This window comes from Eumetopias jubatus, unplaced genomic scaffold (assembly GCF_037043125.1).
Source record: "Eumetopias jubatus isolate StellerSeaLion01/CBP00866 unplaced genomic scaffold, mEumJub1_p1.0 scaffold_4, whole genome shotgun sequence".
In the NCBI taxonomy this organism is placed as follows: Eukaryota; Metazoa; Chordata; class Mammalia; order Carnivora; family Otariidae; genus Eumetopias; species Eumetopias jubatus.
In genome coordinates, this window is record NW_028274810.1 from 79,511,347 (window position 1) to 79,533,857 (window position 22,511).

Here is a 22,511-nt window from a genome sequence, read left to right on the forward strand (position 1 = left end):
TAAAATGAAGAGGGCAATTCCTCCTTCTTTATTCTTCTTTAAAATTATATTGGCTTAAAAAAATTATATTGGCTTTTCTTGGTCTTTTTTTCCCCATATAAACCTTAATATTGGGGCACCTGGGTGGCTCAGTTGTTAAGCGTCTGCCTTCGGCTCAGGTCAGGATCCCAGGGTCCTGGGATCGAGCCCCGCATTGGGCTCCCTGCTCCACAGGAGGCCTGCTTCTCCCTCTCCCACTCCCCCTGCTTTGTTCCCTCTCTCGCTACCTCTCTCTGTCAAATAAATAAATAAATAAATAAATCCTTAAAAAAAACCCCACAACTTAATATTTACTGATCAAGTTTCATGATATACCCTACTGGGATTTTATTTAAAATTGCATTTACAGATTAATTTTGGGAAAACTGGTATCTTACCAAATTGAGTCTTCTCAGTTTCATTCATTTAGATTTTCTCTTTTATCTTTCAATCGAGTTTTATTTTAGAGACCTCTCAAAAATCTCTTATTCCTATGTACCACCTTTTCAATCCAAACTCTTGATCTCATTGTATCACTCACTCCTCCAAATATTTTTCTAACTTTCCAGGATAATTTGGATGCTCCTCCTCTATGTTCTTGGTTTTATCTATTCATCATTTGCTTGATATGACCAAGAATTGTGCTAAGCATGGAGGGTACCTACACTGGTGATTAAGATGGACAGTCCCTACCTTTGTGGAGCTTTCATTCTAACAGGAGACAAAGAACAATAAACACTTATAATCCCGAGTGATTCACATGCTATATTACAGGGGGAGTACACTGTGCTATGGGAATACATAAAAGAAATACCTAACTGAGACTTGGGGGATGGCTGGATGTGGGGGGGGGGAGAAGGGTGTCAAATACTGCTTCTCAAGGAAGTAACATGTAGACTGAAACCTGTAAGAAGAACAGAAGTTAGCAAACACAAAATAACTAAAATATCATAGTCCTGATATCCTTGCTTTATTCTTGATTTTATTGGAAAAGTTCCCACTGCTTAACTGTGAAATCATCTACTTTTTGAATATGTTTCCTCCCTTGGCTTCCCTGACACCATATTTTGGCTCTCATACTGCCTGTGATAATCATTAACTGCTCACTGGTCTTCTTCCTTCCTTAAATGCTAGTATTCCCCATGGATTTATCCTCCTCATTCCTGTTTTAAATACTATTCCTAAAGAAGTTTTTCCATTTCTACAGTTTCAAATATGAATTTATATACTGAAGAGTTCCCAAACTTCTACTTCTAGCTCCCACCACTACAGATTTTCATATCTGCATTTCCAACTACATATTACAGTCTCTATCCATATGTCCCAGAAGATCTTCAAGCTTTGGACATATTAATATTTGATCTATTTATATGGTATGTACTGCCAACTAACCAGCAATAGCAGATCTATCTCCCAATTCAATTGACAGCATTACCATTCACATCTGATATGAATGAGTCACTATTCTGATTATATGTTGGTGAATATGCCCTTCTTGGAAGCTAGTTTATAATATAACATAGTCACTGAGCCTGAAGGGTTGGGAACATGAAGATTGTTTCAAAGATTGAATAACTGTGCAGGCCAGATATATTTTTGTTTTTTTAATGCATCAACTTGGCTGTGCTACTAGTTGTTAGCTATTCAAACATTAATCTAGGTAATGCTGTGAAAGTGTATTATAGATGTAATTAAAATCCATAATCAGTTGACTATATAAACGAGATTATCCTGGATAATTTGGGTGGGCCTCGTTCAGTCAGTGGAAAGGCCTTACAGCAGGGCTGGTGCTTCCTCAAGAGAGACAGAGGAGAACTTCCACCTATGAACAGCAGCTTCAGTCCATGCCCACAAGTCCCAGTGTCTGCCCTTCCTGACAGCCTATTCTACGGATTTCAGACTTGCCTTGCTAGCCCCTACAACTGTGTAAACCAATCTCTCTCTCTCTAGATCTCCTACTGGTTCTGCTTCTCTGGCTGAACCTGACAAATATACCAGGTTTATAAGTTTATTTCCAAAAACAATTCCTTCAAAAACCTAGTAAACCTTCTGGTCTATTCATTTCCACTCAGGGCCATGTGCCAGTAACTATACCCAAAGTTTTTCTGGACATGGTTCTTAAACCTACTGTTTCAACTTATTCCTTATAATATGGTTCCTTTCTCTCCATCCCACATTAGACCATCACCATCTCTTACCTGAACTAGTGATTGAAAAAGCCTCCTAACTGGCTTCTGAGATTAGTTTTTTCTCCTCTATCTATTCTCCACACTGCTGCCAGAGGTCTCTTTCTGGAAAACAAATATGATCATGTCACTATCCTTCTTAAAAACTTTTCAAGTCTTCCTACCTACAGAATAAATTTGTTTTCTATTTCATTAATTTCTGTTTTAACTCTTATTTCCTTCTATTTGCTTTGCATTTATTTTTTATTTTTATAACTTATTGAGATGAATACTTAGGTCATTGATGCTTTTCTTTTCTAAAAGACATTTAAAGTTTTAAATTCTCTCTAAGCATTGTTTTAGCTAACCATACCAGTTCTGATATGTATTATTTTCATTATCATTAAGTTCAAAATATTTAAAATTTTCTTTGCAATTTATATGACCAATGGGTTATTTAGAAATTATTTAATAATATCCAAAGCTAGACTTTAAATTCCAGTAAGAAAATAGCGATTTACTTCCAAATTTTCCCATTTTCCTCCTAGAACCCAATATAGAACAACAAAGAGAATGTTTTTAAAAAGAAAAGAAAACCCCTCTACATATTTGGTGAACCCAGGATACAGTAAAAAACTGAAATACCAAATTATAAGTGAATATGGCCCAAAGTACTTGGGACTGGTAGAACCTATACAAGGGAGAAGACAAGAAATATGAAAAGAGCCTAGAAAGGGAACAGCAAATTCTCACTCCCAGAAAGAGAGAGTCCTATTGTCTAATTGGGAACTGCAATGTTTAGACTGAGACGGACCGGGGGAATCTCAGGAGAAAGTAGAAAAATGAGGTATAGAAAGTGCCATGAGAATGAGTGGAGGGTGGTCTAGAAGTGACAGATCTCAGACACTAGTACTCCTTTAAAAGCAAGGCATGCCCTTTTCATCTGTAATTTCAAACTTACAGAAAAGTTCACAGAACACCATAAAGAATTCCTGTATACCCTTCAAAAATTCTGTTAACATTTGAAGCAGGCAGGTTAAAAGGCAGGAGTTGTATCCATTGGTAGCAGAAACTAGTAAGGACCTGGTGGCTAGTAGCTCACACCTCATATATATGTAAATTACTAAGAGGCAAAGGAGATGTAGCTATATTTTGAAGAAAGAATCCATCAGAACAACAGAGGACAGAGGCCTTGAACAGAGAAACCTGGGAAATCACTTTGCTCCTAATGTCCTGTTCTTCTCTCCCCACTCCAGAATCTTCCAACAGGTGGTTTGGGAAAGCTCATCTCATTCAAATATGAGTAACAAAAAAGCGGTAAGTATCCGCATAAAGACACCATAAAAAAGGTAAAACGGTACAACAGCCTTGACAAAGAAAATTCAACAGAAAATTATCACAAAGTAGATGAAAACCATAACACTACTTTTTAACATGAATTCAAAAACTTTTTTTTTTAAGATTATTTATTTTGAGAGCAAGAGTGCACACGTGAGCATATGTGCAAACAGTACAGGGATAGGCAGGGCACAGAAGGAGAGGGAGAGAGAATCCTTAAGCAGATGCCCCACAGAGCGGGGAGCCTGATGCAGGGCTCAATCTCAGGACCCTGAGTAGTTCATGACCTGAGCTGAAATCAAGAGTCGGTAACTTAACTGACTGAGCCACTCAGGTGCCCCATGAATTAAAAAATTCTTAATACAGCTATTAGGAAAATCTCAGAAGGGCGGCTGGCTGGCTCAGTCAGAAAAGCATGGGACTCTTGATCTTGGGGTTGTGAGTTTGAGCCCTACGTCGGGTGTAGTAATTACTTAAACAAACATAAAAAAAAAAAGAAAGAGAAAGAAAGTTTCAGAGCAGTAATCAAGAACTTAGGGAAGAGACAGCGAGTCAACAGGAAGAAGTAAAAACAAAAGTATTGCAGATCTGACTCACGAAAGAAATGGAAAAAAAGATTTTTAAAAGTTGAAAAATGTAAGCACATGGTAAAAATTACACTATAAAAGACACAGTAAGAAGCAAACAAAATAGTAATGTTTTAAAAGAAAATTAAAAAATTAAAAAAAAAAGACTTGAACCTACATTTTCAAAGGGAATCCTTTGAAAACTGATCTAAAATGGTCAACACCGACAAAAAAATCCAGTGAAATAAGTGTAAAAAATAATTTTAGCAACCAAAGAAAGCAGGTCCCTTCTAGGGGAAAGAAAATCAAGCTGATATCATACTTCTCTACTGAACATCAATATCAGAAGACAGGAGACAAATACTTAGAAGATACTGTAAGTCAATAATTTTATGTCTTAGACAAATAATCCTTCAGGAGTAAGGCTGTAAGTAAATGGTTTTCAGTATGTTAACACTTAGCTCTTATTCATAAGCCCTTCTCTTTTTGAGGAAACAACTAAATTAACAACACAGGGAAAAAATGTTAGTGAGGATGCGGAGAAAGGGGAACCCTCCTACACTGTTGGTGGGAATGCAAGCTGCTGTAGCCACTCTGGAAAACAGTATGGAGGTGCCTCAAGAAGTTAAAAATAGAGCTACCCTACGACCCAGCAATTGCACTCCTGGGTATTTACCCCAAAGATACAGATGTAGTGAAAAGAAGGGGCACACGCACCTCAATGTTCTTGGCAGCAATGTCCACAATAGCCAAACTGTGGAAGGAGCCGAGATGTCCTTCAACAGATGAATGGATAAAGATGTGGTTCATATATATAATGGAATATTACTCAGCCATCAGAAAGGATGAATACCTACCATTTGCATCGGCATGGATGGAACTGGAGGGTATTTTTTTTTTAATGTTTAATTTATTTGTCAGAGAGAGAGCACAAGCAGGGAGAGCTGCAGGCAGAGGGAGAAGCAGGCTTCTCACTGAGCAGGGAGCCCAACATGGGGGGCTCGATCCCAGGACCCTGAGATCATGACCCGAGCCGAAGGCAGAAGCTTAACGACTGAGCCATCCAGGCGCCCCTGGAACTGGAGGGTATTATGCTAAATGAAATAAGTCAGTCAGAGAAAGACAATTGTGGAATACAAGGAATAGAGCAGAGGACCACAGGGGAAGGGAGGGAAAACTGAATGGGAAGAAATCAGAGAGGGAGACAAACCATGAGAGACTCTTGACTCTGGGAAACAAACTGAGGGTTGTGGAAAGGAGGGGTGGGGGGATGGGGTAACTGGGTGATGGGCATTAAGGAGGGCACGTGATCTGATGAGCACTGGTTGTTATACACAACTAATGAATCACTTGACAGTACATCAAAAACTAATGATGTACTACACATTGGTTATGTGAATTTAAATAAAAAAATAAACTACTACAAAACACACACACACAAAAGAAACAACTGAGGACAAACTGCAACCAACAGATGACAGGAAAAATTTCAGCAAAAGGACTGACAGCACAAATACACTTAATTGTAGATCTGAGATGAAAGCAAATGGATATATGGGTGACAGAATGGAATGCAACAATTCCTAACAATGTAGGAATAATAATATATACAAATAAATCAATGATAGTGGAAAACAAAAAGTAGAATAAACTCACTGACTGTACCTTATAGTAATAGACAGGAGTCAATGTTGAAAGTCAAATAGTAAAAGTTTAAACAAAATCATAAAGAACAATAAAATAATGGTATATTTGCTAAAACCAGTTAGTAAAGGAGGGAAGAAAGAAGGAAAGGAAGAGAAAAAAGCTAACTGTTACTTATTAAGGAAAAAAGACACTGCTTTAAAAGAGAGAAAGATGAGTGGTTAGCATAGCATATTATACAAACTTGTCCAATCACCATGCTGTATACCTGAAACTAATGTAACACTGTGTGTCAATGAAACTTCAAAAAAAAAAAAATTTTAGTTAAAAAAAAAAAGAAACAGGAGTATTATATGAAGGTATAAGTATAAAGGTTTACCACTAGTGGGAAAAATAACACTTCTTAATATCAAACTACTATTTAAAAAGCACACAGACCACTTGGAAGTTTCAAGAACACATATAATCAGAAAATATAAAATGATGTGACACAACTAAGACCAAGCATGTATGCCTTTCCTATCTACCCAGCTTAACTCATCCATTAACAGAAAAAAAGCTTTAGACTGACCCACATAGCAAAACCATTCTATGTCGTCTCCAAGATAGATTTGTGATTCACAAAGTATTAAAAAAGGTAAAGGAAAGGAAAAGTTAACAGATAGGATAAAGTTCACAAATACATGGATTGTAATCCTTTCATTAGATTATGCAGACTTTTAGCTCAAAGTATAAAAAGAAAGTCACTTTATCATTGTAAAGGGTACAATTCACAATGAAGAAAACAGGTGTATATAAGTCCTTAATAATACAGCAGCAACATTAAGAAAGTAGAAATCACAGGAGATATTAGGAGAAACACAATAATAATAGAATTTAAAAATTTTTCTCCCAGTCTGAGAGAACAAGTAAACAAAAATAACTCAAAAATGATCTAAAACAACATAACCAAAATGGTAAGCACTGATGGATATTCATTTAACTCTACCCTAATAACTGAATGTATGTATTTTCAAATAGCTATCGAACTTTCACAAAAATTGACTATGTATTAGACTACAGAATATACCTCAACAAATCCTTCCTGAGAGAGAGAGAGAGAGAGCTCATGCACCTGTGAGCAGGGGGAGGAGCAAAGGGGGAGAGAGGGGAGGGGCAGAGGGAAAGATTCTCAAGCTGACTCTGCACTGAGTACGGAGCCTGATGCAGGGCTCAATCTCATGACCCTGAGATCATGACATGAGCTGAAACCAAGAGTTGGGACACTTAACCCAATGAGCCACCCAGGCACCCCTAGACTACAAAATATACCTCAACAAATTCTAAAAGGAGAAATACAAGCCATATTCTCTGATTAACAACCCACAAAACTAGAAATTTATAACAAAATTAGAAAATAAAAAGATCTTCAATCTGAAAATTTAAAAAGTCTCAGAATCATTTGGAGAAGAGGGAAAATACAAATAAAATTTGTGTTGTTTCTAGACAATAATAAAACTTCTACACATTAGAGGCTTTGGGATGTAGCTAAAATAGTGATCAGAAAAAAATTCAGTTTTAAATAATTTCATCATTAAAAAAATGAAAGTAAATGAGTTACTAATATAGCTCAAAAAGTCAGAAAAACAACTAAAGTAACAAAGTAGAAAAAAGTAGAGGAAAACATTTATAAAGCTAAAAGCAGAAATTAAGAATTTAGAAAACACAGAGCTAAAAAAAAAAAAGTTTCAAAAGCTATTTTGCCAGGTGGCTTGGGGGAGAGGGTGTTGAAACCAGTTATTTCAACTATTGTCTCTCAAGAGTAAAACAGACAAAACACAAATACACAAAATAAGAAATGGGGGGAAACCAGAGAAGTAGACACAATTTCAAAAAAAAATAAGAAACTATGTAAAACTCTCTAAAAAATCAAATACAGATAAAATAATTTTCTAATAAGACATAACCTACCAAAAATGAACCCCAAACTGAGCCTAAACAAATTGATTTTCACAAAATAAATGGAAGTTTTCAAAGAGCTACTACCAATCAAGCAAAACAAAATACACCATTCCACAAGATTTTATAGAATTCTACCAAATCTTAAGAGCTAACAATTTAAAAACTTGTACATCTTAGAAAATGAAAACTTCTAAATTTGAAAAACTTTGAAAAACTTCAAAACCTGAAAAAGATTACACAAAAAAAGATTACAGATCAAACTTACTTTTGCATTTTGATTAAAAAAGTAAAATATTAGCAAACAGAATACAGTATCACATTAAAAGAATCCAGAAACACAAGTTTGGTTCAATGTTTGTTAAAAAGACAAGAAATATCATATCATTAGCTCCACTGATCCTAAAAAGAAATCTGACAATAATAAAATAGGGATCAATAGATACTCTTACACATATACATATATATATGTATATATCATGCTTAATGTAGAAACATTGGAAGCATTCCTTTCTACAGTAAGGAATAAAAAGAGGATGCCCACTAATCACTACTGCTTAACACTGTCTAATTAGTCAATATAATTTGGTAAGAAAAAAATCAGAAGTATAAAAATCCAAAGGAAGAGGTAAACCTATCACTATCTGTAGATGAAATGATTATAACCTAGAAATGCCAAGAAAATCACTTGAATAACTACTATAAACAAAAATGGAATTCAATAAGGCAGAGAGAAAAAGGTATACAGAAGTCAAAGGCCTTCATGTATGTAAACAATAACCAGTTAGAATCTATAAATCCATTTCATAGCAAAAAAAAGGGGGGGAAATATGTGCAAGATATGTGCAACTTTTACGTGAGGAAAACTTTAACAACACTCCTGAAGGAAACAAAAGTAATTTTGCACCAATAGAAAGGTACAGTGTTTTCTTGGACAGACTCAGTATCTTAAGACATGCCAATTTGTCCTAATAATTTATAAATGTAATGAGATTTCTATAAAAATAACAGCCCATCCTCCCAAACCCACTGGTGTTTCTACAGCTTATGTGGTAAAATAAATAAGAATAGGCTAGAAAAGCCTGAAGAGAAATTTGAGACTAGCTTTATAAAATACTTCAAGTCATAAAAGAAACGACTGGCTACTACATTAAAGTGTTTGTGTATATGTATTTACCATCGCCCCACCCCCAAAGACACAAAGTTCTACATGGCAAAATACAAAAACAAGACTGTATCAAAGGTTAAAAGACAAATAATCAGGGATAAATGCAATTCCTAACACAAGGGGCTAATCTCCTTAATTTAGAAAGCGCTCAGTAAATGAGAAAACTGAAAATCAAACAGAAAAAAAGGGCAAAGACATAAACAAACAGCTAATAAAAAAAGAAATAAGGTGACCCTTACACATGTGAAAATATGGCCAAATGCAAAATAAAAGTACATGAGGAAATGATTTCTTGCAAATCCAATTAATAGAATCTAGAGCTTGACATTTCTAGTGGCAATAAAACAGGTAGGCTCATTCACTGATGCAGAATAGTTAGAACCTCTACAGAGGGCTATCTGCCAATAATGATCAAAATTACAAATACATTTGCCCTTGACCCATTAATCTTCCCTCCTGAAATCTATCCTAAAGATACATCTACATATATAGGAAACGATGTTCTGAAATGGGAAACAAAACAGTCCTCGTGTACATCAAAAGAGGACTTCTGAGATATAGCTCCTCGGTGACATTTCCACAATAGTAGAAGCAACTGAAAACAATGCAGAAACTATGTAGTGATCTGGAAAGATCTAGGGATCTTTGAAGGAATGGATGATTCCAGGTATAGGGTAGGAAATATAAGACGAGCCTGAAATATCCTCCTGTGTCAGAAAGCAAAAAAGCTATCAAAGACTAATAAATACAGAATTAGAAAAATACCACTTGGTAATCGCTAGTGAAACAAATGATTTGGGTAACAATGATTACTGAATGGATTATTAGTAATTGAAAGGTTATCTGGGAGATTTACAATGAAGAGATCAGGCCTACTGATCTCTGAACCTACAGATCAATCTCAGTATCACTAAAATTGGAACCACTAGATACTGTGTGCCTCCTAATATGATACAATATGAAGTATGTATGAAGTATTCTGAACCAGAATTGAATCAAACTTCTAGGGCCAACTTTCATTTTTCAGGAAATACAGGGGACAGAGGACTAAGGTAATGACACCAGAAGAACAAAAGACAAATGTGGATTTTTGAATATTCTTCAAGACAAGTGGCAGAGTTTCTCTAACCAGTCAATGGCATTAAAGACAAAACAAAACAAGAAGAAGGAAATGGGACTACTGTTTAAAAGGCATTATCAGCCAAACATGATACGTGGATCTTATATAAAACTTTCTTACATACGATAATGGCATTATGACTATGTAAGAAAACACCCATTTTTTTTTCAGAGGTACATACTATAGTAGTAGAGACAAAATAACTTGCTATCTGGGATTTGACTTAGAGGAGTAAATGTAGAAAGTTTAAGGAAAGGTGGAAAATTCTTGACAGTTTGCACACAGGTGGCAGTTTATCATACTATTCTCCCTACTTTTATATATGCTCAAAAATATTTGAGCCAAAAATGAGAATGCAATTAACACCACTATAAGCATCAGTAGTAGGTATAACACCTGGGGTCACCATGATCAACAGACTACTTTTCCTTTAAAACATGTATTTCATAATGAAATACTGACTTAAAAGTTAAAAGGACAAAAGTGAGATTGTTCAGATAATCATGTCAAGGCTTTTATATATGCTTTAATGTGCTTACTTCATGCTCAGTAGCATTCCAGGACAACTTCTGTGTAAAGGCTTTCTAAACAAAATGTAATAAAAACACAAAGGTTTTTCAACTCTTAGTATGTGTCCAAATATTACTTCCAAGACACCAGTACATATAATTATATATAAACTGCACACATACACACACACACACGCACAGACGCATGCGTGCAATACAGGAATCGACTACCCAATACAGAATATTGTTTTAGTTCCCTTACCATCAATATTAAGCATCATTTTCCACATGGCAGGTCGAACAGATTGATGGAATCCAAACCATACTTCCCTGCCCCCTCCCAGAGGGTGGTCATATCCTTCTGGAGCTGAGAAAAAGGAACGCCCCACAGGCGTATATCTACAAAAATTAAAATGTCATGTTCAGTCCTTTCCTTCCCATATAGGTATTTAAATTTGCAGAACAGGTGAGTCTAGAGCACATAAACTTAATTTATTCTAATGATGCTTATCATTAGGAATATATGAAACTAAATATTTTCCAAATTTGTGAAAGCAGAAAGCAGCCATTCTAAATGAAAAACAAAACCAAAACAAAAACCATCAGCATCCTTTACTGAAATTCTATCATCCTTAAACTAATGTTAGTTTGGTTAAGAATAAATTTTATTTAAAATACTTTCTTAGAAACAGATGAAAAGAAACACCAGTTCCAACCTTAGGAAATGCTAAAGAGTAAATAAATATTGATTGAAAGGTTATTTGTATAAATGTGTTTCCAAAATATATTTTTCTTTAAAAAGACACACTGATCCTATATAGGCACACAAATACAAACATACACTTGTGAGGTGACAGTGTGATTAAGAGAGTAGCAATTTCAACACAAATTGATATTATTGTATAAACAACGAAATTACCTTTAGAACAAGGGGACTTAACCAAATATGTCAGTTATCCAAGATTTACAGCTTCTAAGATAAAGGTTAGACATTTCTCTAAAAGGTATCCACACTAGAACAGCTACCTTAATGATCTGCATTCACTTTCAAAAATCAGAATTTTTTTCTGTAACTTACTTCTTCTGTCAATCAACTTTTATGCATGCTATTCTTTAAATGAAGGAATCAAAACATACAACATGTGAAGGTTAATCAAAGGAGGCTTGCACAACCCACTCTTGGGAAGAAAGCCTTCACACTGAAAATCTAAAAAGGAGAGAAAGCCAGAAGCACCCACTTCATGGAGGGCAGATGTCGTAGCACCACATCAACGGCATGGACAGGATTAGTGCTGATTGGCTTGTCTAATTCCAGTGGCTCAGGCAAGGTCCGTCCTGTCAGTACTTCGTGTAGTAGGTGCCAACTCACTCGAGAGACAAATTTAATCGACACCTTGAAAGGTCGATCTTTTCCACCTTCCCCAGGTAAAGTAACATCTAAATCTACCTGTTGATGGGGAAATAATCAATTGATAAGGTGAAAAAGATAAGAACAATTATTTTTAAAAGATATTTAAGAAAAAACAGAGGAAATATAAAAAACCAACCTCAATGCTAAATCAATAATCTCCGTTATACTGTTAAGCAAAAAAAAACAAAGTACACAAGATTACAAATAGTATGCCATCTTTTGTGTGAAAAAGGAGAAAATGGGAAAATATACATATATTTTATTTCTGCAAAAAGAAACACAAAAAGCATGAACCAGAAACAAACTGGTTACTTTCAAAGGATGGGAAGAAACAGACTGGAAGAAATAAAGGAGGAATAACAGTACTGAGTATATTTTTCAGTATAGTTTTGATTTCTGGAACCATATTAAATAAAGTTTTTTTTTTAAATAAAGTTTTATCAGTTAAAAAATTAAAAATAAAATCAAGAAGGATGAAGTGAAAAAATTAAAATATAAACAAAATCAAATGAAACCAAATGTGTTTCAAATGAATAACCTAACCACACTGAAAGAAGGGGAAAAAAGAAAACATTAATGCAAGGAACTCTTGAACACAGTATACTGAATATATTCTCAGTTGGGAGTGTGGAGGAGAGGTGGGTGGTATGGTGTAGCAATTCTGAAAGGATTTTATAAATGTTTTATAAATTGAACAAATGAGAAAAGGCAGTGATGTTTTGAGGTTCAAAAAAGGAAGATACAAATATGCAATGTGGGGAGCAGAGGAAGAATCCTGGGGGGATAAACTGAAACTTGAAGGATCAGTTTGAACTCATGATTTCCTATATATATATATAGTATATTACACAATAAGTAGTACTTGTATAGGATACTTATTATGGTAGGTTCACTATATGACACACAATATTTATTATATATTGTCTCTTTTATTTGCTTATTTATATATTTTTATTTCCAATCTCTGTCTATTTTAGAAACACCTATACCCCAGCAGCATGAATACATACACAGATTTTGGTTTCTAAGTTGCATCCCCCAACTAAAAGACACCATTGTTCCTTTGAGAAAGGGCCAGTTGCATGGCTGCAGCAGGGAAAACATAAGAGGAGCCTGGATCATCTTGTGCCAGAAAGTAAGGAAGTACTCAAAAAAAGTGTGTAGTATAAAAAGGAAACAGGAACCAGCTTAAAGGGGCTCCCAATGGCCAAATCGGGGACAACTGGGGCAGTGAAATAAATAAGGATAAATAAATTAGGGAAAAGAAAATGCTCTCCGTTACAGTCAATCTAACTAATAAATGTAGAAAGAATGACAGAATTAGAAAATCACCATTACTACATAGTAATAATCCTTCCAAGCAAGAATCATCAATTACTTAAAAATCTAATGAGAAACAGGATCCTTAAAGTATCTCCTATATCTGGGAGCCTGGGTGGCTCAGTTGATTAAGTGACCAATTCTTCTTGATCTCGGCTTGGGTCATGATCTCAGGGTGGTGAGACTGAGCCTGCATAGATAGGGTGCCCTGCAGCAGGGAGTCTGCTTGAGATTCTCTCTCTCCCTCTGCCCCCCACCCCCTGGCTCGCACTCTCTCTCTAAAATAAACAAATTTTTAAAATCTTAAAAAAAAAGTATTTCTCCCATCAAAATTAAAAACTTCTTAGGGGCGCCTAGGTGGCTCAGTAGGTTAAGCATCCGGTTCTTAAGCTCAGCTCAGGTCTTGATCTCAGTCAAGGTCGTCAGTTCAAGCCCCATGTTGGGCCCCACCCCGGGTGTGGAGCCTACTCAAAAAACAACAACAAAAAAAACCAAAAATACTTCTGTGCATCAGAGGACATGATCAACAAAGTGAAAAGGCAACCTACAAAATGTGAGAAAATATTTGCAAATCATGTATCTGATAAGAATATATAAAGAATCCCTAAAACTCAACAACAACTAATCCCAATTAAAAAAATGGGCAAAGGATGAAGATACACAAATGAGCTCATGAAAAGATGCTCAACTCACTAATCATTAGGGAAATGCAAATCAAAACCATAGTGAGATATAATCTCACACCCATTAGGATGGTTACAATCAAAAAACCCTCAGAAAACAACAAGTTTTGGCAAGGGTGTAGAGAATTTGGAACCCCTGTGCATTGCTGATGTGCAAGTAAAATGGTACAGCCACTGTGGAAAACAGTATGGTGATTTCTCAAAATGTTAAAAATAGAATTACTACTTATACACAAAAGAACTGAAACCAAGAACTGAAAGAGATATTTGTACACCTATCTTCACAGCAGCATTATTTGTAATAGCCAAAAGGCGTTCATCAACAGATGTACGGATAAACAGAATGTGGTATATACATGCAATAGAATATTATTCAGCCTTAAAAAGGAAGGAAATTCTGACACATGCAACAACACGGATGAATTTTGAGGACATAAGGCTAAGTGAAATAAGTCACAAAAACACAAATATTGTATGATTCCACTTAGATGAGGCACTGAGAGTAGTCAGAGAGACAAAAGGCAGAATGGTGGCTGCCAGGGGCTGAGGGGAGGGGAAAATGGAGACTTAGTATTTCATGAATACAGTTTCAGTTTTATAAGATAAAAAGAGTTATGGAGATAGACAGTGGTGATGGTTGTGAATGTACTTCATGCCACTAAAATGTACATTAAAAATGGCTCAGATGCTAAATTTTATGTGTATTTTACCACAATTAAAAATAAAATCTCCTCACAAGCGTAAAGAGAAAAAAGAAAAACTTGACAGGAAAAACCTGGCAGATACTAGCTAGTATTTAACCAAGTGATCAAACTTAATATCACCATTAATGGAACAAATACCTATTAACGTCTCCTGATATGATCCACTGATAAGGAAAGAACACTTGTGTGATTATTTCTGCCAAAAATGCTTAATCAGAATCTAATCAAGAGAAAACCAGACAAACCCAGACTGAGGGACACTCTACAGAACAACTTGTCTGTAATCTTCTACCATGTTAATGTCATGAAAAGAAAAGAAAAAGCCTGGGAAACTGTTCCAGAATAAAGAAGACTAAAAAGATGTGGTAACTTGGGGCACCTGGGTGGCTCAGTAGATTAAGCATCTGACTGTTGATTTCAGCTCAGATCATGATCTCAGGTTTGTGGGATTGAGCCCTGCATTGGGCTCCGTTCTCAATGGGGATCTGTTTGAGAATCTCTTCCTCTCCCTCTGCCTCTGCCCCTCCCCCTCCCTCTGCCTCTGCCCCTCCCCACCCTGCTCATGTGCTCGCTCTCTCTTTCAAATAAATAAAAAAATATGTATTTTTTAAGATTTTATTTATTTATTTGACAGAGAGATAGAGAGTTAGTGAGAGCAGGGACACAAGCAGGGAGAGTGGGAGAGGGAGGAGCAGGCTTCCGCCAAGCAGGGAGCCCGAAGCAGGGCTCAATCCCAGGGCCCTGGGATCATGACCTGAGTCAAAGGCAGACGCTTAACTGACTGAGCCACCCAGGCGCCCCTAAATAAATAAATCTTAAAAAAAAAAAAAAAGACATGTTATCTAAATACAATCATGAACCTAGACTGAATTTTGTACTAGAGGGGGGAAAAATGCTAAAAGTCATCAGTGGAACAAATGACAAAATTGGAATACGGTTGTTGATTAGATAAAAGTATATCGATGAAAAATTTAGTAGAGTGGATAACCGTACTATGATTTTTATCCTTTTTTTTTTTTTTAAAGATTTTATTTATTTATTTGAGAGACAGAGAGAATGAGAGAGAAAGCACATGAGATGGGGGGAGGGTCAGAGGGAGAAGCAGACTCCCTGCTGAGCAGGGAGCCCGATGTGGGACTCGATCCAGGGACTCCAGGATCATGACCTGAGCTGAAGGCAGTCACTTAACCAACTGAGCCACCCAGGCGCCCGATTTTTATCCTTGATCTTAGGAAATAGATATTAAAGGGCATGACACATGCAACCTTCTCTTGAATGGTTCAGGAAAAATCAAGTATGTATGTGTATCTCGCTCTATACAAATATCTATAAACACAACAAAAGAAAGAATGATAAAACAAATGTGGTAAAAGTTAAGGAACACTAGTGAATCTGGGTAAAAGGTCTACATGAGTTCTTTAATTCTTACAACTTTTCGGTATGTTTAAAATTATTTCAAGGGATGCCTGGGTGGCTCAGTGGGTTAAGCATCTGCCTTCGGCTCAGGTCATGATCCCAGGGTCCTGGGATTGAGCCTCACGTTGGGCTCCCTGCTGAGCGGGGAGTCTGCTTATCCCTCTTTCTCTCCCTCTGCCCCTCCCTCTCCCCTGTTCTCTCTTCTCAGATAAATAAATAAAATCTTAAAAAAAAACTGGAAAAAAAATACAATTTCAAAATAAAAAGATAAATAATACACTCTTATGTATATATGGACTATAATAAAATGGTATTGTGGGGTGCCTGGGTGGCTCAGTTGGTTGAGTGTCCGACTCTTGGTTTAAGCTTGAGTCAGGATCTCAAGGTCGTGGGACCGAGCCCTGTGTCAGGCTCTATGATAGGTGTGGAGCCTGCTTGAGATCCCCTTCCCCCAACTCAATCTCTCTCTCAAAAAAATAAAAATGTAAATAAACAAAAATAAAAAACAAAGGGAGATATTGCAAAAGAATAGCTTTTCAGTAAAGGAATGCATCTTACCCCAGTAGTTGCCACAGGAAGTGGATTGGCTGTGTAAAGGCTTCTTTTTCCATCATAAACTGGTCTACGGTCCCCAAATATAGTCACTTTAAAATGCTGAACCATTGAGTCAACCACCTCCCTAAAAAAGAGAAAAAATACATTCACATAATCCTCTGCATGATGAAATACAAAATACAAAATAAAGTAATTCTTGCACTATTTAAAGCTGCCAAAATTCTAAAAGACAGTCATACTGATAAAGATATTGCTTTCAGGACCATACCTTAGGATACCAGAAAGACTGATTTCTGGCAAGGGATATGAATTTCACAAAAGGCATAAAAGAATGAATCCAGTGAATTACCTAATCATTCTGGGCCTCAGTAAAACTGCAAAATACTATCCTTAGAAAATGATCCTAAATCCCTCACCATCTCTGAGCACTACCTGACACATGCACTTCTCTATTAAAGAGTTTGATGCTCTTCACTCCGTGCTCAAATACCACCTAGTACATATATCTACTAGAACATTTACTACACTGTATTATAATTATTGTATACTTCACTTATACTAGACTGTGAGATTCTTGAGAGCAATAAACACACATTACACCCCCAATCCTTTTCAACCCTTTCCCCATCCTTAAAATATTATCTAGCCAGTAAGAATATTCCAAAACCTGTTTTCCCCCAGTAAACATTTTTGTCCAATATATACTTACGTGGAAAGACAGTCAAGACTTTTACATTAAAAAAATTAGACTATAGTGAGAATAATACAAAATATCCACAAATCAACATTTATTTTTATACACACATTACTTGTAAAAGCAGTGGAAAGGTATCTAGAAGGATATGTACCAAATAGATACAGTGGTTACCTCTGGTGAGAGGAATGAAGAACAATTTTTTATTTTATCTAAATAATCTAAATATATTATAATGAGAGTATACTTATATATTACTGGTATAATTTACAATACATTTAAAAGAATGGGGAAAAAAATTCAATTCTAGCCTATGGGTAGGTAGGAGAAAAAGGAGAGAAAAAGGCATTCTCTGATACAAAATAATTGAACTGACTTGATACTTAAGAGCAATTTTCTACATGCTCAAAATTTCTATTTTTCCTCTTCTTCAATTTCACTTTGCTGAAACTATTTAAATCAAGATCAAGCCTCTTTTAGAGTAAATTTTACAAAAAAGATTTGACTCACATCCATTTTTACATACAAAACAAATTTTCAAAATTTTCTGCCATTTACAATTTTCTTCTGCAGCCGTTATCATCAAGTCCAGTTTCTTAGGTGAAACTTTACAGATCTAATTTGTCAGAATGTTTTGACTATTTTGTCATTTTTACTCAACAGTAAATTGGTATAACTTTAAGCTTACCAAATCCTGGCAACCCAATCAAACCACTCTAAAGATCAAAATGGTTGGAGATTAAAATAGCTGTGCTAAAACAACTTAGGGATAAAAAATGTTCTGTTTCGATATCTAGCACATTATATTCTTCATGAATGTTCTAACAGTGGACAATCTACCTCAATAAACTGCTAGAACCTCCAATGGAATCTAAAGCTGAATTCAAATTATCTCCCCCATGTTTTCTGGTTATCCTATTTGTTGCTCCTCTTTATTGGGGCCTCCCTCTCCCCATTTACCCAGATTCAAAACCTGGCTCACCTCTTCATCCAATTAGTTACTGACCTCACCTCTGCAGTATTTCTCACATTAGTCCTTTACTTTTCATTCCCAATTACCACCATGCTAAATTATAACCTCATGTTCTAGTACCTGGATTATTTTAAGTCTCTTGTTTTTTATGCCTTTAATCTTTTCTTCTCCAACCCAACTTACATATCACTGCCAAATGAGTCCCCAAACCTCACTTTTATGTCCCAGACAAAAAAGTTAATCATACTCCTCGATTCATGGCTTATTTTAACCATTCATCTGAACGTAACCTCTCTTTTTTCCTTCCACCTCCATTTCCTAAGCTCTCTTCTTCCCAATAAGTTATTTCTTCTAATGTGTCTGATGAACATCCTTCTGTTTGCTTATATTCCCACCTTTATCTAGGTTTTTAAAATGTATTCATATTTCTGTGGGACACGTGGTTCATTGTTTCTGATTGATGCAAAGTACTCCATATGTTGTCTATCCATTCACCCAACAATGCAGACTTTAACTGCCAGCCACCAAAAACAATGGGGTAATGCAGCATCTCTTACTATACCCCTTTATGGACTTGTGTGAGAATTAATCTCTGGTTATATGCCCAGGAATGAAACTGTTAGGTCCAAGTGAATTTTATCAACCAAATGATGAAGAACTGCCAAACTGCTCTCCAGAGTGGCTATACAATCTACATTCCTGGAGGTTCCTATTTCCCCATATCCCAGACAAGATTTGGTATTATCCAGCTCTACTTTGCATTTTTTGCTAGCCTAGCAGGTAAAACTAAAATTTTATTTTAATTGGGATTTCTATTTCTAATGAATTTGAGCATTCCTTCATGTGCCTGTTTCTTTTGTTAATTCCCTCTTGTTTCCTTTGCTCATTTTTCTACTGGGGCCCCAGCCTTCTTGTTGAATTAAAGGAGTTTCTCTGATAGCCTGATAGTCCAGATATTAATTTATTAACAGGTTTAGTTACTGCAAATATCTTCCAAATGTTATCTGCCTGTTAACAATATCTATGTATTTATCGAACTGAAATCTTTAATATTGTATCTTCAAATGAATCATTTTTCACCTTATGATTTCATGCCTTTTTTTTTTAAGATTTTATTTATTTATTTGACAGAGAGACACAGCGAGAGAGGGAACACAAGCAGGGGGAGTAGGAGAGGGAGCAGCAGGCTTCCTGCTGAGCAGGGAGCCCGATGCGGGGCTCGATCCCAGGACCCCAGGATCATGACCTGAGCCGAAGGCAGACGCTTAATGACTGAGCCACCCAGGTGCCCCACGGTTTCATGCTTTTGAGCCCTGCATCAGGCTCTCTGCTCAGTGGGAAGTCTGTTTGTCCCTCTCCCTCCGCCCCTCCCCCTCCGCCCATGCTCTGTCTCTCACTTTCTCTCAAATAAATAAAATCTTAAAAAAAAGAGAATTACTTTCCTAATACTAAATCACAGTGTTTTATCAACTATAGTTTTGTCTACATATAGTTATTTATATAGTTTTATATCTATCTATAGTTATCTATCTATATATAGTTTTATCTATATTATTTTGGCCATTAATCCATCTGAGGTCTTTCTTTATAAACAGTGTTATATAAAGACTCTTTTATTTTTCTCCATATAGTAAACCAGTGGTCCCACACTGCCTACTAAATAGTCTATACATAACCAGTCAATTTAAAATGGCATTTTTTGGGATGCCTGGGTGGCTCAGTTGGTTAAGTGTCCGACTCATGATCTTGGCTCAGGTCTCGATCTCACGGTCATGACTTTGAGCGCAATGTTAAAATAAAATAAATCAAATGCCATTTTTATCTTATAAGTTCTCAACATATAAATGAATCTGGCTCTTGAGTCTCTATATTGTCCCAGTGGCCTGTCTGTTCTTAAACAAGTATCGTATGTTTTCACAATTACTGAAGTGTTTTATAATACTATAATGGGGCAGGGCAAGTTCCTTTTCTTTTTCTAAGTTAACTAGGACATTCACGGAAACTTTTAATCAGAATAAACTTCTAAAGTGGTCCCCCCAAACTATCAATACCATACAACAAAAGAAATATATCTAGTGCTCTACATACAGTAAATAAGAATAAAATACCTGTTAATTAAGAAGCCCTCAAATTATACGTACTTGGGAGACACTGTTAGTATCCTAAAAACAAACGAGCATGTTAAATGTTACTAAACACTACAATAATGAACTCAATGAAGATGAAATATAATGGGGCAATTGTAAAATCTAAACATTTCTGTTTAAAAAGCTCAACTGCAAAAAGAACAGATTAGAGGATGTGAACTTACTCACTGCTTTTGTGGAAAGGGGCTTTAGGTGACTCTTAAGTCCAGAATGAGCTAATAGTGGGATGTAGCTTCCTCAAAATTAAAAAAATTAGGTTGCACATATTTAAGTGCCCAGTATAAAGCATGTAACCATCCCATCATATTATATAGTCATTTCACATTCTGAAGTACTCTGTTCAATTTGGAAAAATTTAAGACCCTAAAAAAATGAAACATAACCAGATAGAAAATTTTTTTTCTAATTTTTTTTTTCTGATAGAAATTCATGTAACATGAGTAAAAATAAACCAAACTAAGGACTTCAAGTCTGGAATAGGAAAGACTCAAAGAAAACTAGAGAAGCCTCCGGGTATTTTGATGGACTGTCATATTGTTTTTTTTTTAAAGATTTTATTTATTTGACAGACAGAGACACAGCGAGAGAGGGAACACAAGCAGGGGGAGTGGGAGAGGGAGAAGCAGGCTATCCGCTGAGCAGGGAGTGCAATGTGGGGCTCGATCCGAGGACCCTGGGACCATGACCTGAGCCAAAGGCAGGCACTTAACTGAGCCACCCAGGCACCCTCATATTGTTGAACTAAGCAGAAAATCTACCTTGTATGAAAGGACAGAATTAGGACAGAACTCACAAATAACTGGAAAGATACAAGGAGCTAGACTTGGAGCAAAAATTTCCCACCAGAATTATTCACAAGTGGATTATACTATCTTATAGAGTACCTAAGGTCATCCTTGCTAGAACAGCTCAAGGAGCAGTTATGTCATGGAAGATACCAACTAGAAGATGCCAACCAGAAGGCTGAGATGAATAATCTCTGCAATCCCCTCTAACAGTAAAATCTAAATAGGAGAATACCGAATAATGAAACACTGCAGATTTTATCATGGCATCAGATATAAAAACTTCTTTATGAATAATTACACTAAACACTGAACTCAAACTCTCAGAGCCTTAATAGAATGGTGTTAGAATTCTATATACACTGGGCAATTCTAACATTATATTACTTTTAAATGCATAACTGCTAAAACCTATGTTTCAAAGGGAAACATAGGCTAGAATCAGCTTTTCTAAGGACCATCATTTATTATCATGTCTCTTTAATTTCTCACTAAGATGATGTAACTGATATATTTAAAGGTTTTTTTTTTTTTTAATTTATTTAACAGAGAGAGAGAGAAAGCAAGAGAAGGAACACAAACAGGGGGAGTGAGAGAGGGAGAAGCAGGCTTTTCACAAAGCAGGGAGCCCGATACAGGGCTCGATCTGATCCCAGGACTCTGGGATCATGACCTGAGCCAAAAGCAGATGCTTAACAACTGAGCCACCCAGGCGCCACCATATTGTTTTTTTTGTTTTTTTTTAAGATTTTATTTATTTATTTGAGAGAGAATGAGAGATAGAGAGCACGAGAGGGAGGAGGGTCAGAGGGAGAAGCAGACTCCCCGCTGAGCGAGGAGCCCGATGTGGGACTCGATCCCAGGACTCCAGGATCATGACCTGAGCCGAAGGCAGTCGCTTAACCGACTGAGCCACCCAGGCGCCCCATATTTAGAGTTTTAATGAAACTTCAGTATGCAAGTTAAGAAAATGACAAATCAAGGAACTGCAAATTTTCACTTGTTATCTCAAAAGATACCATGACAAAGGGTAATATATTAGAATGTTCATCAGGCAGGAATGTGGAACTAAAGAAAAACTCTAAAATAGTAATTTAGTCATCTATTCAGCAACAGCAGCAAAGGTGCTCACTGTATTATGAAGAAAATTTGAATTGGGAAATTGTCAATTTGAGAAACCTTTACATGTGCTAACATAAGCACTGGAAGAGAAGTAAGTAGACATGAATTTTTAGTCCCACTCTGCCACTAGGTTGTTATGAAAGTTACCTTGCCTCTCTGACTTTAGTTCCTTCATCAATAAAAATGGGATAATAGTCTCTGGGCTGTTACAGGGACCATATGGGATATTAATGAA

General features: G+C 36.2%; 1 protein-coding gene across 2 annotated transcripts in view; it reads right to left on the reverse strand.

Annotated features, from left to right (window-relative positions):
• LOC114217148 (protein argonaute-3) overlaps window positions 1-22,511 on the reverse strand; it is a 121,322-nt gene that overhangs the window by 59,745 nt on the left and 39,066 nt on the right. For both annotated transcript variants that reach the window (XM_028113945.2, XM_028113946.2), the window contains exons 3-5: window positions 16,559-16,679; window positions 11,705-11,913; window positions 10,729-10,865 (exon numbers count right to left, since the gene is read on the reverse strand). In XM_028113945.2, coding sequence (XP_027969746.1) covers window positions 10,729-10,865; window positions 11,705-11,913; window positions 16,559-16,679 — 467 coding nt within the window. The remainder of the gene's footprint in view (window positions 1-10,728; window positions 10,866-11,704; window positions 11,914-16,558; window positions 16,680-22,511) is intronic.